The sequence below is a fragment of the Bos indicus genome, chromosome 12 (genome assembly GCF_029378745.1).
Source record: "Bos indicus isolate NIAB-ARS_2022 breed Sahiwal x Tharparkar chromosome 12, NIAB-ARS_B.indTharparkar_mat_pri_1.0, whole genome shotgun sequence".
NCBI classification, from domain to species: Eukaryota; Metazoa; Chordata; class Mammalia; order Artiodactyla; family Bovidae; genus Bos; species Bos indicus.
In genome coordinates this window covers 75,498,770-75,519,868 of record NC_091771.1, presented here as the reverse complement: position 1 = coordinate 75,519,868, position 21,099 = coordinate 75,498,770, and the positions used below count along the sequence as shown (strand labels likewise).

Sequence of the window (21,099 nt, the reverse complement as noted above, 5' to 3'; positions counted from 1 at the left end):
CAAGGCTATGGTTTTTCCAGTTGTCATGTATGGATGTGAAAGTTGGACTGTGAAGAAAGCTGAGCACTGAATAATTCCTGCTTTTGAACTGTGGTGTTGGAGAAGACTCTTGAGAGTCCCTTGGATTGCAAAGAGATCCAACCAGTCCATCCTAAAGGAGATCAGTCCTGGGTGTTCCTTGGAAGGAATGATGCTAAATCTGAAACTCCAGTACTTTGGCCACCTCATGCGAAGAGTTGACTCATTGGAAAAGACTCTGATGATTGGAGGGACTGGGGGCAGGAGGAGAAGGGGACGACAGAGGATGAGATGGCTGGATGGCATCACTGACACGATGAACGTGTGAACTCCGGGAGTTGGTGATGGACAGGGAGGCCTGGTGTTCTGCAATTCATGGGGTCGCAAAGCGTCAGACAGGACTGAGCAACTGAACTGAACTGAACTCATCTGAACAATATATAATGCCTTGCTAAAGACTAGCAAGTGGGTACTCTCCTAAGCCCTTCCAGCGCCTTTTGCTGGAAGCTTTCTGTATCCCTTTTACGTTAAAAAAAATACTGCTACACAAAAGCTCTGAGTGGTCAAAAGTGGTTGTCTTTGGTCCTGGATTGAAATTCTCTCATCTGGAGACCAAGAATACTGGCAACGTTCACAGCTCACAGCCATAACCTTTCAGGTTTGTGCCTCAAAGCAGAACTATTAAATAGTTTCACATTGGCACTGAAGAATAAAGATCAGGCTATTTTCTCTGCTGGTAAAACTGTCTTCCCAGGATCTGGAATCTTTCCACATGTGTAAATGAAACGTCTCCACACATGCAAGGAGAATGTCAATTACTGGGGCCTAATGGCAACCCACTCCAGTACTCTTGCCTGAAAAATCCCATGGACGGAGGAGCCTGGTAGGCTGCAGTCCATGGGGTCGTGAAGAGTCAGACATGACTGATCGACTTCACTTTCACTTTTCGCTTTCATGCATTGGAGAAGGAAATGACAACCCATTCCAGTACTCTTGCCTGGAGAATCCCAGGGACAGTGGGCTGCTGTCTATGGTGTCGCACAGTGTCAGACACAACTGAAGCAACTTAGCAGCAGCAAGGCTCCTCTTAGGGCTGAAGAATTGATGCTTTTGAACTATAGTGTTAGAGGAGACTCTTGAGAGTCCCTTATACTGCAAGATCAAACCAGTCCATCCTAAAGGAAATCAGTCCTGAATATTCATTGGAAGGACTGATGCTGAAGCTGAAACTCCAATACTTTTGCCACCTGATGCAAAGAACTGACTCCTTGGAAAAGATCCTGATTCTGGGAAGGATTGAAGGCAAGGGGAGAATGAGATGACAGAGGATGAGATGGTTGGATGACATCACCAACTCGATGGACATGAGTTTCAGCAAGCTCTGGGAGTTGGTGATGAACAGGGAAGCCTGGTGTGCTGCAGTCCATGGGGTCACAAAGAGTCAGACACAACTGAGTGACTGAACTGAAGTGAAGGCTCTTCTGTCCATGTAGAGATCACCTTTGAGTCTGCATCAGCTGGTCCCCACTTCTCTCACCTGTGTGTCAGATGACCTGCCTCACAGAACCTCATTACTGACTGCAAGGTCAGGATGACTTGAAACCTACTGTGACCTGTGTCATAATAAAATTATTTTAATTTAAATAGTTCTTCCTATTCCTCTACTTTAGGAGGAGCCATAAGTAAATTACTCTGGAAATAAAATATCTTTCTGGGTTTCAGGAGAGAATCTTATACATAAGCTCATGTAAGCCATTTAAGTTTTCTTCTGGAAGGCTCTAATAAGCCAGGCCACAGAATATACACAGCAGAAAAAAGTGAAATTGGCTCCTTTCAGTGAAGAGTGCAGAACATGGGGATACACTCATGTGGGAACAAGAGGAAATCTGAGTCTTCCACAAGTGCCCAGAACTGCTCGGAATCGCCAGCCTCAAATTGCACTGTTTCTCCTCAATTCATAAAAGCCTCAGAAGAAACATGAAGAAGACAGACATTTCTTTTCCCTAGCCATGAAGAAGAATGACACTCAGCCTCTTCTACCTTTCCTCCCTGTTATCTTTGTTTCAAGTTTGGTGAGAGAGAAATGGATGCAGAAAACACACTGTGTGCCACCAAAAAAAGATGCATCTCTAAGCAAAATCTAAAATTAGTGTACGCCCATGGTGGATTCATGTTGATGTGTGGCAGAACCAACACAATATTGTAAAGTAATTAGCCTCCGATGCTTGGGGCTAGTGCACTGGGATGACCCAGAGGGATGGTACGGGGAGGGAGGAGGGAGGAGGGTTCAGGATGGGGAGCACATGTATACCTGTGATGGATTCATTTTGATATTTGGCAAAACTAATACAATTATGTAAAGTTTAAAATAAAATTAAAAAAAAAAGACATTTAACTTTAACCTTCATTTGCAGAAGGTTGATTAAGTGGCTGATACACCCCCACCCAAAAAGCAATGAAAATCAGTGGCCATGTGACATGTCAAAATTAGTGACTTGAACTGAAAAATCCTGAGACCAAATTTAAGGTTTCTTTAAAACTTGAATTTAGGGTCAAAGAATAAACAACCATCTAAGCATGGTAAGAGTTCCTGATCAGAGGAATACCATTCTGCCTCAGATTTAAACAACAACAACAACAAGTTATTATTCTTTCTAATTTTCAACTCTAAGATTCTAACAAGCCAGATGATTTCTCTTCTTTTAGCTACTTAACATGAGGTTTACACAAATGACATGGCCAAGCAAGGGGAGGCTGGTGCCCAATATTCATCCCTCTCCTCTGACTCTCCTCTGCTTTCCCTCGTGAATCTAAACTATGGACAAGATTCTGCTCTGGGCTCAAGATGAGAGACTTTTTGAGAACTAGTGTTTGAGGAGATAAAGGGACTGAAAGAGGCCACCTAAAGGAACCAGCTTTGAGCCCAACCAGGAGAAGAGAGACCAGACCTTTTTGCTTATAACTACAAGAATGTTTCTTTGCCCGTCATAGCTTATGTGACCTGAACATATTTTCCTTCAGGCTCCTTTCAAAGGGCAAATTCACATCCCATAAGAGGTCTAGCGTTTGATAAAGTGCCATCTGGTTTTCAAAGTATACTCTACAGAGGTGTTACCTATGCTAATTTATGAAAAAAAATTAAATTGCTTTGTTTTTAAAAGGTGGATGGTTGCTCAGTGGTAAAGAATCCACCTGCCAGTGCAGGAGAGCATTTGATCCCTGGGTTGGGAAGATCCCCTGGAGAAGGAAATGGCAGTATTCTTGCTTGGGAAATCTCATGGACAGAGGAGTCTACCCTGCTACAGCCCATGGGGTCACAAAGAGCTGGACATGACTGAGTGACTGAACAACAACAACAACACATTAACACATTTGGTGGTTTCAGAGAACAGGCATAAAGACCCCACTCAAAGTTCAATCAGGGGGACTTCCCTGGTGGTCCAGTGGTTAAGACTTCACCTTCCAATGCAGGGGTTGCTGGTTTGATCTCTGGTGAGGGAGTTAAGATTCCATCTGCCTTGTGGCCAAAACCAGGAATATGAAGCAGAAACAATATAGCAACAAATTTAATAAAGACTTAAAAAAAATTTCAATCAGGGTCTAGTTTGTAATCAGGGTCTATTTTGTAATCAGGGTCCCTCTCTATTGTCACCTCCCTCACCTTATCTTTCTGGAGAAGGGAAAGTCCACTCCAGTATTCTGGCCTGGAGAATTCCATGGACTGCATAGTCTATGGGGTCACAAAGAGTCAGACATGACTGAATGACTTGCATTTCACTTCACTTCACCTTCTCTTTAGGAAACTCCTTGAAGCAGACGAAGCTCATCAAAGACTAGGAGACTAAAATTGGATTCTTTGCAGCAGAAGAAGTCCCTCACTTCTGAGCCCCTGACCAACATCTGCAGCTGCTTCATGCTGAGCTTTAAACAGAGCCCCTAGACACTCTGTAGGCCCTAAAAAGATTCTGCTAATTATCACCAAACCACTGCTGATTGGCACACACTTTGGAAAAAAAAAATCGTTTCAGCATTTTCCCATTGCAATATGTGCTCTCACTTAAGTCTACACTGTCAGTCTAAAAGGATCTATTTGGCAATTATGCGGGCTTATTTAGCATTATTAGATGGAAGAACATAATTTAGAAAATAAGAATATTTCTCTTTGTTATGACATGCCAAATGTATATTTCCCAAAAATCAGCAAAACTTTAATGAAACGTGTTGAATGAAAATAATGGCTTATAAAAATAGTAACTGATTGAAGCTCTATTTTGCTTGAAATCAGCAGGCCATTTGTGAACAATATTTATTTGAATATGTGAATGTGTTTTATGCGTGGTGTTCACTTTGGTTTCTACTCATTCTTCTTTCATCACTCACCAGATAAAAGCTAATAAAACTGCTCACTGCTGCTGCTGCTGCTAAGTCACTTCAGTCATGTCCGACTCTGTGCGACCCCATAGACGGCAGCCCACCAGGCTCCCCCGTGCCTGGGATTCTCTAGGCAAGAACACTGGAGTGGGTTGCCATTCCCTTCTCCAATGCATGAAGGTGAAAATTGAAAGTGAAGTCGCTCAGTAGTGTCCGACTCCCAGCGACCCCATGGACTGCAGCCTTCCAGGCTCCTCCGTCCATGGGATTTTCCAGGCAAGAGTACTGGAGTGGGATGCCATTGCCTTCTCTGTAACTGCTCATAGTATACACATACTGCAAGGGCAGATAAGGTCAAATTAATGATCTTTTTTTTTTTTTTGGCAGCACCACGCAGCTTGTCGGATCCGAGTTTCCCAACCAGGGATTGAACCAGGGCCACAGCAGTGAGAGCACAGAGTTCTAACCACTAGAGCACCTGGGAATTCCCAATGGCCATTTCTCAGATATTATTTAAAGTACCTACCTCTAAGTAATCATGAAAATAAACTAATTTCATAAATAATTGTACAAATGTTTACACTGAAGGACACAACAGTATAGAGATTTATGATAGTGTTAGGGGAAGCACACTGATTGAAACCACCTACCCTGGCCAGGCACCATAGTAACCATTTGCATGAGGTCCTGGTAAGGAACATTAGCCACCACCAACCAGACGAGTTTGGGAAAGGTTAAAAGGAGACACCACATGTCCTCCAACCACCTCCGAGAATCCTTCTCTCTGGCATCCATCTTGGCTGAACAAGGCGTGCACCACCAGGAAGGACTCTGAGTCAGAATGATTGCCTAAAGACAACCCAGAAACTAATCGTGTCACCTTAAAACCTGAGACTGCAAGCCACATGGCAGAGCTGTTCTCCTGGGTTCCCTTACCCTACTGCTTTCCATTCAGACGCCCTTTCCCAATAAAATATCTTGCTTTCTCAGCACATGTGTCTCCTCAGACAATTCACTTCCTAGTGTTAGACAAGAGCCCAGTTTCAGGCCCTGGAAGGGGTCCACCTTCCTGCAACAGTAGGACATACAACCTTCATGTAAATATACACTACATTTATTGGCCCATGTATATTTTTTTCTGAAAGTACAAATAAACCTCAATTAATAAGGGTTGGCTGGCACAACAGTCAGGAAAACATGCTTATTCAGTGTAACAATTTAAATGAAACATTAGTTTCCGAACTATTTTTTCATCATGGTTTAAAGATTATACTTTTGAAAATGTAATTCACTGTGTCATATTCAGTATTGATTTTTTCCTTTGTTACAAACATAATACAAGGTCATTTTAGGTGTGTGACCCAAAAATAGCCACTCTGAATCAGAGCATTTAGGGCAATAAATTGATAAACCTTCAACACAACTGCAGACTGAAAACTGCAGTCTTACTGGACCTTTGTATATGCTGCTGGAAGAAAGACTATAAACTATGTTGAAAAGAAACCCTACCCACTAACTGAAGCTTAAAATGACCCAGAACCAAGACAAAAACCATACAAGTGGTTACAAACGAGGCAGGTAAAGCACAATCTTTATCCTCATCATTTCAATCCCAAAGCAAGAACCTGCCCTCAGCTAAAGTATACAAAGAGCAGCTACTGCTGATGTTTCCCCAAGTCCTAAGGGCTATGTTCTCATTTCTAATCTGGGGACCTTTCTTAAGGAGCAGCTTATCTCTCTGTTTCAAGCAAAAGAGAATAACCTAAAATCACTTTAAATCTTGGTTTCCCCCAACCACCTTTCATTTTTAATCCTGTAGCCTCTCAATGAACTGGTTATCATCCATATTCAGAAGAAAAGCACACTGTTAACTAACAAAGGAAATCTAATTTAAGCCTTGTAAAATCCTCAAGAGCTCCAGAGAACAGTTTCAGGGATTTTTAACTAAGATTTCAGTGTTGGAAACAAAGGGCAAACTGCATTAGGCTAGAATCTAGTTGTATTTCTTTACTAGTAACAGCACATCTACCTCTTCTCTTTTTGAGATTTGTTCTTAACAACAACAAAAAACAGAAAGAAAACCAGGTTTTCTTTCCTGGTTTTCCAGGACCAAGACAAAAACCATACAAGTGATTACAAATAAAGGAGATAAAGCACAATCTTTATCCTCATCATTTCAGTCCCAAAGCAAGAAACTGCCCTCCACTAAAGTATATCAAGAATATATCAGAGAAGTCAGAACAGCTCTGGTTCACCTTCTTCAATGACTGAAGAAAACTCAGGGAATGGAAATACCAAAGAGCAGAATGGGCTGTGTAAAAAATACTTAGCTTTTGCTTTGATTTAAAAGAAAAAAAATCTACCAAATATAAAAATGAATCTATTTAACTATGATAAAGATGCTGTTGATCTGTGCCAACCTTTAGGCTACAATCATCAATATTGAATTCACAGGCACTCTCTTTTCAATTGAAAACATCTTTGTGCCAACAGCATAAAGGGTTCTATGTGTAGAGTATCATCCAAAGAAGTTTTGAAATTCATTTTCCAGATCCTTCCAGATAAGCAGCTACTCCCTGAATATAATCTCACCTTAGTGTTCTTTCTGGGGAATATACCTAGCTACTTCACATTCTAGTGCAAAGGATGCACAGACTTCAGCTACCTGTTCCACTTAAGGAAATCATCTAGGAAGTACTTTCATATTTTGCTTTTCCTGAAATTTTGAACACAAATTGAGGAGTACCTTCCTAAGATTATGTAGTATTTGTCTTTGAAAGTTCCCCCTAGGACTTCAGGATGGATGGTCTATGTCACCACTCCCCTGCCTCTGGTTTCTAGGCAAGTCCTTGTTGCTATCACATCTCCCCATTTCTGACCTGTTCATGGTGGGGTCCATAGTGATGGGGGAGAGAGAGACCACCCTGAAATCTGCTGCTGATCACAGGATCACAGGGCAGAGGGAGTCAGAGAAGATGATGCAGACCTGGATCACCTAAGTGGGGCAACTCAAAGAAACAGCACTAGGCTCCTCCTTGGCAGAGCCTGAGCTCAGCTTCCTAGGACTCCTAAATCAAGGTGTTGAGAAAACAAGCATCACTGCTTCCTATTTGTTTGGGGAAAGAGGATTCTAAGTTTTCTGCTCTGAGACAAGTAACTTCAAGTAAACACAGTATCAAATTTTCTCCTGCTGGATTGTGGAGTTGGGAATCTCTCTAAATTAAAGTCCAGGCTTTGCCCCGTGGTAAGTTAAGTTTCGAGTGCTTCAGTTTTAAAATCTGTAAGATGAGGATAACCATAGAATTCTTGTGAGCAAAAAGTGGGAGATGGTAAGAGGATAAAACATGTTAAAGTGAAAATCACTGAGTTGTATCCAACTCTTTGTGACCCCATGGACTATACAGTTCATGGAATTCTCCAGGCCAGAATACTAGAGTGAGTAGCCTTTCCCTTCTCCAGGGGATCTTCCCAACCCAGGGATACAACCCAGGTCTCCCACACTGCAGCCAGATTATTTACCAACCATGAACGAGGGAACATGTTAAAACATGTTAGTTCAGTTCAGTTCAGTCACTCAGTCCTGTCCAACTCTTTGTGACTCCATGGACTGCATCACACCAGGCTTCCCTGTCCATCACCAACTTCCGAGCTAAGGATTCCACAAATGTTAGGGATTATTATTAATACTTGTGTAACTTTTCAGGGCCTGCAACAAACACTAGAGCAACAGAAATGAGACACAGAGGTCCTGTCCTCAAGGAGAAGAAGAAAATAGTCAAGAATGTGGGGAGGGCAAAACAGAAATCTTCATGGAGGGCTGGGAAGTATGAGTGGGTACAGAGTGGGGGGCTGGAAAGAAAGTTATGGGACGGGAGTCAGATATCAAAAGATAAAAAGGAAGTGATATTCTCTCCTGTTGTTTCTTATGGAAAGACAGATTTTTCTGTCTTGCCTTTCCCTAAAACTCCTAATTTGCTAATCTGTTTTCCCTTCACTCTTTAAATTTATATAAACAATGCTCTTTACACTATAAACAATACATGTAAAGAAAATCACCCAAAACCACAAAAATATAAACAGAAATTAAACAGCAAAATCAGTACAGAATGTGTTACTCTTTCTACTTAACTAGAAGTTATTGGAAAGGTCAATGCCCTGATCCTTAAGGATAGTAATAGCTACTACTGACTGAGGATTCCTAAGAACTAGAAATGGGCCACAACTGTTTTCTTATCCAGTTATATCTTCACAACAAATCTGTGCAGCAGTAATTTCTAGAACTGGTTTAAGGACCAGGACTATGAACCTTAGAAGCTGAATGATTTCATCAAGGACCCATAGTCAGATGGGGCAGAGTAGAAATAAAAATGTGGGTCATGTTGATACTTGGTCTCCACTCTTAAACATTCAATCACTGGCTGCCTCCTGAATGACTTCCTTGGACCATTTACACATTGCAGGATCTCTTCAGATTCTTTCTCTTGAGTCAACCAATACTGTGCATTGGAGTGAATATAAAGTGCATATAAAGTGAAACAAAAATAAATAAATGTTCTGTGTTTACAATGGTTGGCAATTATTATCTACATGGATACAAAGCTTAATAATGTTCTGTAAGGAAACTCTCTGAGTGTGTACACAAAGCAGGCACAAAGGTAGAATGGAAACTGATAGAGCAAATCCAAAACCTAGTGATGTCAAGGGATGTTTAGTCTTTGCTCAGATGTACTGCCAAAACATTACATGCAGAGCCAAGAATCATCCAGTGTTATATCTTTATATAGAGAGTACTTTTACCTACACAAGCACACAATCTTTTCTTATCAAGAAGCGTTAACAGGGCACATTTATAGATACTTTCATCCATGGACATAAAAGTAATTTGCAGACATGCTAATTATTTCTAAAACTAATTTCATCTGGCCCATTTCAGAGATGGGTACAATCAAAACATAAATCTTGGGAATTTAACTTCATTCTTCTCTTGTTATTCTTCAAGTCATGCAGTCATGTCTGATTCTGCCACCCCATGGACTGCAGCATGCCATCTTTCCCTGTCCTTCACCATCTCCCAGAGTTTGCTCAAACTCCACTGAGTCGGTGATGTTATCCAAACATCTCATCCTCTGTTGTCTCCTTCTCCTCCTGTCTTCAATCTTTCTCAGCATCAGGGTCTTTTCCAATGAGTCAGCTCTTTGCATTTGGTGGCCAAAGTACTGTAGCTTCAGCTTCAGCATTAGTCCTTCCAATGAATATTCAGGACTGATTGGCTTTAGGATTGACTGGTTTGATCTCCTTGTTGTTCAAGGGATTCTCAACAGTCTTCTCCACCTCCACAGTTGGAAGGCATTAGTTATTTGGTGCTCAGCCTGTCCAGCTCTCACATCCATACATGACTACTGGAGAAATTAGAGCTTTGACTACACAGACCTTTGTAGGCAAAGTAATGTCTCTGCTTTTTAATATGCTATCTAGGTTAGTCATAGCTTTTCTTCCAAGGAGCATACTTCTTTTAATTTCATGGCTGCAGTCACCATCTGCAGTGATTTTGGAGCCCAAAAAACTAAAGTCTGTCACTGTTTCCATTGTTTCCCTATCTATTTCCCATGAAGTGATGGGACCAGATGCCATGATCTTTGTTTTTTGAATGTGAGTTTTAAGTCAGCTTTTTCACTCTCCTCTTTCACTTTCACTCTTGCCTTCATCAAGAGGCTCTTTAGTTCCTCTTCATTTTCTACCATAAGGGTGGTGTCACCTGCATATCAGAGGTTATTGATATTTCTCCTAGCAATCTTGATGTCAGCTTGTGCTTCATCCGGTCTGGTATTTCACATGATGTACCCTGTATATAAGTTAAATAAGCAGGGTGACAATATACAGCCTTGACATACTCCTTTTCCTATTTGGAACCTAGCAATCTTGATGTCAGCTTGTGCTTCATCCGGTCTGGTATTTCACATGATGTACCCTGTATATAAGTTAAATAAGCAGGGTGACAATATACAGCCTTGACATACTCCTTTTCCTATTTGGAACCAGTCTGTTGTTCCATGTCCAGTTCTAGCTGTTGCTTCTGGACCTGCATATAGGTTTCTCAGGTGGCAGGTAAGGTGGCCTGGCATTCCCATCTCCTTAAGAATTTTCCACAGTTTGTTGTGATCTACACAGTCCTTAGTATTGTCAGTGAAGCAGACGTTTCCCTGGAATTCTCTTGCTTTCTCTATGACCCAATGGATGTTAGCAATTTGATCTCTGGTTACTCCACCTTTTCTAAATCCAGCTTGGACAGAAGATTTTGGTTCACATACTGTTGAAGCCTAGCTTGAAGGGTTTTCGGCATTATTTTGCTAGCATGTAAAACGAGTACAATTGTGCATTAGTTTGAACATTTCTTGGCATTGCCCTTCTTTGTGATTGGAATGAAAACTGACCTTTTCCAGTCCTGTGGCCACTGCTGAGTTTCCAAATTTGCTGGCATATTGAGTGCCACACTTTTTCAGCATCATCTTTGAGGCTTTGGTATAGCTCAGCTGGAATTCCATCACCTCCACTACTTTTTTTCATAGTGATTCTTCCTAAGGCCCACTTGACTTCACACTTCAGTATGTCTGGCTCTAGGTGAGTGATATACCATCACAATTATCCAGGTCATTAAGGTCTTTTTTGTATAGTTCTTCTGTGTACTCTTGCCACCTCTGCTTAATATCTTTTGCTTCTGTTAGATCCATACCATTTCTGTCCTTTACTGTGCCTATCTTTGCATGAAATATTCCCTTGGTATCTCTAATTTTCTTGAAGAGATATCTAGTCTTTCTCATTCTGTTGTTTTCCTCTATTTCTTTGCACTGTATTCTTAAAAAGGTTCTCTTATCTCTCCTTGCTATCCTCTGGAACTCTGCAATCAAATGGGTATATCTTTCCTTTTCTCCTTTGCTTTTAGCTTCTCTTCTTTTCTCAGTTATTGTAAGACCTCTTCTGACAACCATTTTGCTTTTTTGTATTTCTTTTTCCTGTGCATGGTTTTGATCATCTATTATTTCCTACTATAATCACTAAGTTATGAATCTAATACCCAGTATCAATTCAGTCGCTCACTCGTGTGCGACTCTTTGCGACCCCATGAACCGCAGCATGCCAGGCCTCCCTGTCCATCACCAACTTCCAGAGTTTACCCAAACTCATGTCCATTGAGTAGGTGATGCCTTCCAACCATCTTATCCTCTGTCGTCCCCTTCTCATCCTCCCTTCAAACTTTCCGAACATCAGGGTCTTTTCAAAAGAGTCAGATCTTCGCATCTGGTGGCCAAAATATTGGAGTTTCAGTTTCTTTTTTTTTAATATAAATTTACATAATTGGAGGCTAATTACTTTTCAATATTGTATTGGTTTTGCCATACATCAACATGAATCCTCCATGGGTGTACATGTGTTCCCCGTCCTGAACCCCTCTCCCACCTCCCTCCCCATACCATCCCTTTGGGTCATCAGTCCTTCCAATGAACACCCAGGACTGATCTCCTTTAGGATGCACTGGTTGGATTTCCTTGCAGTCCAAGGGACTCTCAAGAGTTTTCTCCAACACCACAGTTCAAAAGCATCAATTCTTCTGTGCTCAGCTTTCTTTATAGTCCAACTCTCACATCCATACATGCCTACTGGAAAAACCATAGCCTTGACTAGTATTGACAAGTATGGACCTTTATTGACAAAGTAATGTCTCTGCTTTTTAATATGCTATCTAGGTTGTTCATAACTTTCCTTCTAAGGAGTAAGCATCTTTTAATTTCATGGCTGCAATCACCATCTACAGTGATTTTGGAGCCCCAAATAATAAAGTCAGTCACTGTTTCCACTGTTTCCCCATCTATTTATCACAGTTAGAAGTGGACATGGAAAATAAAGACTGGTTATAAATCAGGAAAGGAGTACGTCAAGGCTGTATACTGTCACCCTGCTTATTTAACTTATATTCAGAGTACATTATGCAAAATGCAGGGCTGGATGAAGCACAAGCTGGAATCAAGATTTCTAGGAGAAATATCAGTCACCTCAGATATGCAGATGACACCACCCTTATGGCAGAAAGTGAAGATGAACTAAAGAGCCTTTCAATGAAAGTGAAAGAGGAGAGTGACAAAGTTGACTTAAAACTCAACATTCAGAAAACTAAGATAATGGCATCTAGTCCCCAAACAGATGGGGAAACAATGGAAACAGTGACAGATTTTATCTTTTTAGGCTCCAAAATCACTGCAGATAGTGACTACAGCCATGAAATTAAAAGACATTTGCTGCTTTGAAGAAAAGTTATGACCAACCTAGATAGCATATTAAAAAGCAGAGACATTGCTTTGCCAACAAAGGTCTGTTCTGTATAGTCAAAGCTATACTTTTCCAGTAGTCATCTATGGATGTGAGACTGGGAAAGATTGAAGGCAGGAAGAGAAGGGATGACAGAAGATGAGATGGGTGGATGGCATCACTGACTCGATGGATATGAGTTTGACGAAGCTCTTGGAGTTGGTGAGGGACAGGGAAGCCTGGCATATAGCAGTCCATAGGGTCGCAAAGAGTTGGACATAACTGGATGACTGAACTGAACTGAAACTGAAATAAATCATAATGGAAAAGAATATGAAAAAGTATATATATGTATACACATATATCAACTAAATCAACTGAGTCAGTTTGCTATACACCAGAAACTAACACAACATTGTACATCAACTATATTTCAATATAAAATAATTAAAACAAAATCTTGTATGTGATGAGAATATCTGTTGAAAATACCTGCTGCTAAAAATATGCTCTATTGGGGGCAAAAGGATTAACATTTTCATCCAATTTGAAAACAAACAAAAATCAAATTAAAATCAATCAAACTTAGGTGCCTTTATAAAAAGAACACATGAGAATGCTCTGATGTGCAAACCTGTAATATGATTGACATTTTCTTCCTTAAATTGTGAAGTCCAGCATCTCTTGTCTGACAACCATCAAGCCAAAGTGAGCCTTCGGGTTCTGACAATCGAAAAACTGCAGAAAAAATAGAACTTTTTCCGGCTCCCGTTCTTCCCACAATGCCAACCTGTAATGAGATCCAGAAGGGATTAAGAATTAACAACATGCAACAAACCTAGGAGAAACCCTGCCAGTTGAGGAAGAATTTTAAAAGTTGTATGTAGAATGTAGTCTAAACATTTCTCAGTCATGGCAACTGTTGAAATTTGGGGCCAGATAATTCATTATTGGGGGATAATTAATTATAGTTGGTTTTGTCTGGATATATGCCCAATATCCTGCATATTGTAGGATTTTCAATAGTATGTCAGATCCTAACCACTAGAAACCAGAAATATTCCCCACATTGTGGCAATCAAAAATGTCAGACATTGACAAAAGTGTCCCCTAGTTGAGACGCCATGGTTCAAAGAAGAGTTAAAAATAACAGAGTCAATCTATAGGCATTGAAAAGTCAGCAGTTTCCTAAGTGATTCATAAAAATTAAGTTTAAATAATCTTTATTCCTAATGCTGGGTATTTCTACATTGAGAATTATGTGGATAATTTTACAGCAATGTGAACAAGTCAGAAGTGTTATACACAAATAACTATTCATTTTCTGAGGGTTCTATTATTTGAGAGGAATTTTTTTGGTAGAAAAACTAAGTCACTTCCTAACATTAAATACCTTAATTATGTTCTGTCCTTGAATAAAACATCTTACAATTGTAAAATGCAGGTCTCACTGTCTTAATGCGCAGCAGCCAATAGGCAAAATTCACATAATGAGATTAATAATACAGTTAACATCTGCTATTTATATGGAACCTTTCATCTCAGCACTTCAAAAGGAATTTTAAAAACCAGTTGATACCTACAATCATATCTTAGAAAGACACATGTGAAGTGTCAGTCTATTTATTAAAACCAAAACAAAGAGAAATTAAGTGAACTAACAGTATATTCAAAGATCAACATAAAGCATAGACAGAGGAGCCTGGCAGACTATGATCCATGAGGTTGCAAAAAGTCAGACAGACTAAGCAGGTACAAGATATAAGAAAGCAGGTAAAATGCTGGTGAGGAATGAAACTGTATTGCAAAAGCTAGCTTTTAGCTGACTACATTCAAGCATGCATGCAGAAACTGGCTTTTTAAATTTTTTTTTAAATCAATGAGTTTGCCCAACTAATGAATCCTGGTGGAAGCTTCCCAAGAGATAATTTCATTTCTATTTAAGAATCTGGAATCAGTGAGGGATGTAAGATATGCTTTCAATCATTTGTAAGTTAATTCAGTAAATTTTAAAAACTCAAGCCTTTAAACAGGAAAGTTAGAACTTTCTGAGGACAGAGTATATGTTGGGAATCTCACATATAATCTGTAAAATCAATAATGACATTAAGAGCAGAATTTATCTTTATAGAGATTAAATATAGGAATCAGACGACTGAGGGACTAACAAACACACACATAAGAATAGGGGCTTCACTTCACAACAGACAAAGAATTAATCTCAAAAATGTACAAGAAACTCCTGCAGCTCAGTTCCAGAAAAATAAACGACCCAATCAAAAAGTGGGCCAAAGAACTAAACAGACATTTCTACAAAGAAGACATACAGATGGCTAACAAACACATAAAAAGATGCTCAACATCACCCATTATCAGAGAAATGCAAATCAAAACCACAATGAGGTACCATTTCACGCCAGTCAGAATGGCTGCTATCCAAAAGTCTACAAGCAATAAATGCTAGAGAGGGTGTGGAGAAAAGGGAATCCTCTTACACTGTTGGTGGGAATGCAAACTAGTACAGCCACTATGGAGAACAGTGTGGAGATTCCTTAAAAAACTGGAAATAGAGCTGCCATATGAGCCAGCAATCCAACTGCTGAGCATACACTCTGAGGAAATCAGAATTGAAAGAGACACATATACCCCAATGTTCATCACAGCACTGTTTATAATAGCCAGGACATGGAAGCGACCTAGATGTCCATCAGCAGATGAATGGATAAGAAAGCTGTGGTACATATACACAATGGAATATTACTCATCCATTAAAAAGAATATATTTAATCCATTCTAATGAGGTGGATGAAATTGGAGCCTATTATACAGAGTGAAGTAAGCCAGAAAGAAAAACCAATACAGTATACTAATGCATATATATGGAATTTAGAAGGTAATGATAATCCTGTGTGAGAGACAGCAAAAGAGACACAGATGTATTGAACAGTCTTTTGGATCTGTGGGAGAGGGCAAGGATGATATGGGAGAATGGCATTGAAACATGTAAAATATCATGTGAAACAAATCTCCAGTCCAGGTTTGATGCATGATACAGGGTGCTTGGGGCTGGTGCACTGGGATGACCCAGAGGGATGCGATGGGGAGGAAGGTGGGAGGGAGGTTCAGGATGGGTAACATATGTACACTCATGGCAGATTCAAGTCAATGTATGGCAAAACCAATAAAATATTGTAAAATAAAATTAATTAATTAATTAATTAATTTTTAAAAAAGAATAGGGGCATCAATTGATTTATTTTGGTAGCCATTTTGTACCTTATCAGTTCAGTTAAGTTACTCACTCAAGTCCGACTCTTTGCAACCCCATGAAAAGCAGCACACCAGGACTCCGTATCCATCACCAACTCCCAGAGTTCACCCAAACCCTTGTCCGAGTTGGTGATGCCATCCAAACGTCTTATCCTCTGTCTTCCCCTTCTCCTCCTGCCCTCAATCTTTCCCAACATCAGGGTCTTTTCAAAGGAGTCAGCTCTTCGCATCAGATGGCCAAAGTACTGGAGTTTCAGCTTCAACATCAGTCCTTCCAATGAAGACTGAGGACTAATCTGTTTTAGGATGGACTGGTTGGATCTCCTTGCAGTCCAAGGGACTCTCAAGAGTCTTCTCCAACATCACAGTTCAAAACCATCAATTCTTCAGCGCTCAGCTTTCTTTATAGTCCAACTCTTATATGCATACATGACCACTGAAAAAACCATAGCCTTGACTACATGGACCTTTATTGGCAAAGTAATGTCTCTGCTTTTTAATACGCTGTCTAGGTTGCTCATAACTTTCCTTCCAAGGAGTAAGCATCTTTTAATTTCATGGCCATATGCAGTGATTTTCCAACCCAGAAAAATAAAGTCAACCATTGTTTCCACTGTTTCCCCATCGATTTGCCATGAAGTGATGGGACCAGATGCCATGATCTTCGTTTTCTGAATGTTGAGCTTTAAGCCAACTTTTCCCCTCTCCTCTTTCACTTTCATCAAGAGGCTCTTTAATTCTTCTTCACTTTCTGCCATAAGGGTGGTGTCATCTGCATATCTGAGGTTATTGACATTTCTCCCAGCAATCTTGATTCTAGCTTGTGCTTCCTGCAGTCCAGCGTTTCTCGTGATGTATTCTGCATATAAGTTAAATAAGCAGGGTGACAATATACAGCCTTGACGTACTCCTTCCCCAATTTGGAACCAGTCTGTTATTCTATGTCCAGTTCTGACTGTTGCTTCCTGACCTGCATACAGGTTTCTCAAGAGGCAGGTCAGGTGGTCTGGTATTCCCATCTCTTTTAGAATTTTCCACAGTTTATTGTGATCCACATAGTCAAAGGTTTGGCATAGTCAATAAAGCAGAAATAGATGTTTTTTTGGAACTCTCTTGCCTTTTTGATGATCTAGCAGATGTTGGCAATTTGATCTCTGGTTCCTCTGCCTTTTCTAAAACCAGCTTGAACATCAGGAAGTTTGCAATTCACGTATTGCTGAAGCCTGGCTTGGAGAATTTAAACATTACTTTACAAGTGTGATAGATGAGTGCAATTGTGCAGTAGTTTGAGCATTCTTTGACATTGCCTTTCTTTGGGATTGGAATGAAAACTGACCTTTTCCAGTCCTGTGGCCACTGCTGAGTTTTCCAATTTGCTTGCATATTGAATGCAGCACTTTCACAGCATCATCTTTCAGGATTTGAAGTAGCTCAACTGGTACTTGATCACCTCCACTAACTTTGTTCGTAGTGATGCTTCCTAAGGCCCACTTGACTTCACTTTGTACCTTATGGTAAACTGTAATTTATGTAATTTAAATGGGCCATTCTCTCCATACAAGTAGGTTTTAATGTGTATATATGTGACTTATATGTTCTTTGTATGGGCAGACTTCAAAGATATTGTGGATTTGGTTCCAGGCCACTTTAGTAAAGTGAACATCACAAAATAAGGTGAGTCATAGAAATATTTTTGTTTCTCCATGCATAGTAAAGTTATCTTTATACTATAATGTAGCTTAACTGTCCAATAGCCTTATGTCTAAAAAACAATGTACTGATGCATATCTTAATTTTCAAATAGTTTATTGCTAAAAAGTGCTGCATTCTATATGCCAACAAATTTGGAAAATTCAGCAGTGGCCACAAGACTGGAAAAGGTCATTTTTCATTCCAATCCCAAAGAAAGGCAATGTCAAAGAATGCTCCAACTATTGCACAATTGCACTCATCTCACACACTAGAAAAGTAATGCTCAAAATTCTCCAAGCCAGACTTCAACAGTACGTGAGCCGTGAACTTCCAGATGTTCAAGCTGGTTTTACAAAAGGCAGAGGAACCAGAGATCAAATTGCCAACATCTGCTGGATCATGAAAAATGCAAGAGAGTTCCAGAAAAACATCTATTTCTGCTTTATTAACTATGCCAAAGCCTTTGACTGTGTGGATCACAATAAGCTGTGGAAAATTCTAAAAGAGATGGGAATACCAGACCACCTGACCTGCCTCTTGAGAAACCTGTATGCAGGTCAGTAAGCAACAGTTAGAACTGGACATAGAACAACAGACTGGTGCCAAATTGGGGAAGGAGTACGTCAAGGCTGTATACTGTCACCCTGCTTATTTAACTTATATGCAGAGTACATCATGAGAAATGCTGGGCTGGAGGAAGCACAAGTTGGAATCAAGATTGCCAGGAGAAATATCAATAACTTCAGATATGCAGATGACATCACCCTTACAGCAGAAAGTGAAGAAGAATTAAAGAGCCTCTTGATGAAGTGAAAGAGGAGAGGGAAAAAGTTGGCTTAAAGCTCAACATTCAGAAAACAAAGATCATGGCTTCTGGTCCCATCACTTCATGGCAAGTAGACAGGGAAACAGTGACAGACTTCATTTTTATGGGCTCCAAAATCATTGCAGATGGTTACTGCAGCCATGAAACAAAAAGTCGCTTGCTCCTTGAAAGAAAAGTTATGACCAACCTAGACAGCATATTAAAAAGCAGAGACATTACTTTTCCAACAAAGGTACATCTAGTCAAGGCTATGGTTTTCCCAGTAGTCCTGTATGGATGTGAGAGTTGGACTATGAAGAAAGCTGAACGCTGAAGAATTGATGCTTTTGAACTGTGGTGTTGAAGAAGACTCTTGAGGGTCCCTTGGACTGCAAGGAGATCCAACCAGTCCATCCTAAAGGAAATCAGTCCTAAATATTCATTGGAAGGACTGATGCTGAAGCTGAAACTCCACAACTTTGGCCACCTGTTCCAAAGAAATGATTCATTTGAAAAGCCCCTGATGCTGGGAAAGATCGAAGGTGGGAAGAGAAGGGGACGACAGAGGATGAGATATATGGATGACATCACTAACTCAATATACATGAGTTTGAGTAAACTCCAGGAGTTTGTAATGGACAAGGAGGCCTGGTGTGTTGCTATCCATTGGGTTGCAAAGAGTTGAATATGACTGAGCGACTGAACCAAACTGACAAAATGCTAACCCCCAGAGTGTTCAGCAGACTTTAGTAACAGTGAAGACCACTAATCACCACAAAAAATATAGTAATAATGAAAAAGTTTGAAATATTCTGAGAATTACCAAAATGTGACAAAGAGACACAAAGTGAGAAAATGCGATAGGAAAAATGGCACCAGTGAATTTGTTCCTTGCAGATTTGGCACAAATATTCAATTTGTAAAGAATGCAATATATGTGAAGCACAATAAAACCAGCTATGCCTGTATTTCCTGCTGTTCTTATGTGTAAACTGATACACCTCAGGACACAGGTGAGAACTGTGTCTGTGAGAATATGTGTATACTCCTATGCTACCAGCTCCAGTGAAACTGATTCATGTGTGCAAACTGGAACATCTGTAGACTGTGTGTATATGACTGAGATATGCAGGGGCACTGAGAGTTGCTCAATCGACAGTGAGGAGAAGAAGAAAAAATACTCAAAGAGAATCCAGCTCTGGCTATTTCTACCATTCAGTCATCAAAACTATAGTCTGAAAGTCTTTCATGGTCATTAGTGGGTTTTACCAATTGCCTATGGAGATCATCAGTATCAGCAAGCTTGCATTCCTAACACAAAAATCTTATTTGAGCAGGTTTGCGAATGCCGGTTTTTCCAAGAGAGTCAGGATTGGTCTCTGATTGAGTCAGGATGGGACCTGGGACCCTTTGCTGCAGTGCTTATACCGGACAAACATCTCGTCAAACAACAAAATACAAAGAAACTATAAGAGACTAAAAATAACTGTGTGTATGTGTTAGTCGCTCAGTCGTGTCCAACTCTCTGTGACCCCATAGACTGTAGCCCACCAGGCTCCTCAGTCCATGGAATTCCCCAGGCAAGAATACTGGAGTGGTTGCCATTCCCTTCTCCAGGGGGTCTTCCTGACTCAGGGATCAAATCTGGTTCTCCCACATTGCAGGCAGATTATTTACCATCTGAGCCACCAGAGAAGCCCATGAAAATAACTGTGTGTGCTCAACTGGAGCAAATTATGGACAAGGAGATTCTAAAAAAGACCAAAAAAAAAAAAAAAAACCCAAACTGCTACTTCTGAAGAGCTGAGGGTTAAAATAGGGTATTGTGCATGCCCCCTACACACACCCACCAAAGAAGTGAACAAACACCTAAGCCACCCCTCCAGCCCACGCACTGGACCTGCCCCTACTGTCCGTCCGTATAAGGAACCACCTTGGGGAGATAACTAGGGAACCTATTACTTGGTTTTGGTCCCTCTTGCTGCAGCAGGGGCACCAGTAAAGCCTTGCCTGAAATTCTTGTCTGGCCTCTGATTAATTTCAATAAAATAAGAAGTACACCAATTTGTTAGACATTTGCACCTGGATCTCTCTTCACATATCAAACTCAATATGATCAACATCCAGTGCCCCACACAAAATAGCCACTCCCTTTGATTTCCTCACTTTAATGTCATTATTTCTTTCCTAGGATCATAGACTCAGCTGTCTACCTTACTTCCAGCTTTCCCTGAGTCCAGCATGCTGCCAAGCCCTGAAGACTCTATTCTTGAAATGTTACATGACACAATCCCTCATTTTAAGGTCCACATTGAGCACCTGAGTGTCAGGCTGCATTACCTTTTCAAAAACAAAATAAACTTTTTTCTTCATCATAATCAGTACAAATCAATTTAGCCATCACCCAAGCGCTCTGATAAAACCATTCTTAAGATGTTGATGCATTTTCTTTCTATATTTGAGTGTGTTTTCTTTTTTATCCTTTTTATTTTTGCATATGTGTTCTTATAAATATAAGTTCATATATTTAAAGAAAATGGGATTAATATGATTAGTTACTGTAGTAATCTGTTCCCCTGTTGGTGAATATTTAGGTGGTCTCAAATATTTTGCTATTATAAATAATTCAGTGTTATATATCC

At 40.2% G+C, this 21,099-nt stretch overlaps 1 protein-coding gene across 2 annotated transcripts in view; it reads right to left on the bottom strand.

Moving 5' to 3' along the window:
- The window catches only part of LOC109567083 (ATP-binding cassette sub-family C member 4-like), a 206,945-nt gene that overhangs the window by 40,835 nt on the left and 145,011 nt on the right, over positions 1-21,099 (bottom strand). For both annotated transcript variants that reach the window (XM_070800398.1, XM_070800397.1), the window contains one exon: positions 13,325-13,480. In XM_070800398.1, coding sequence (XP_070656499.1) covers positions 13,325-13,480 — 156 coding nt within the window. The remainder of the gene's footprint in view (positions 1-13,324; positions 13,481-21,099) is intronic.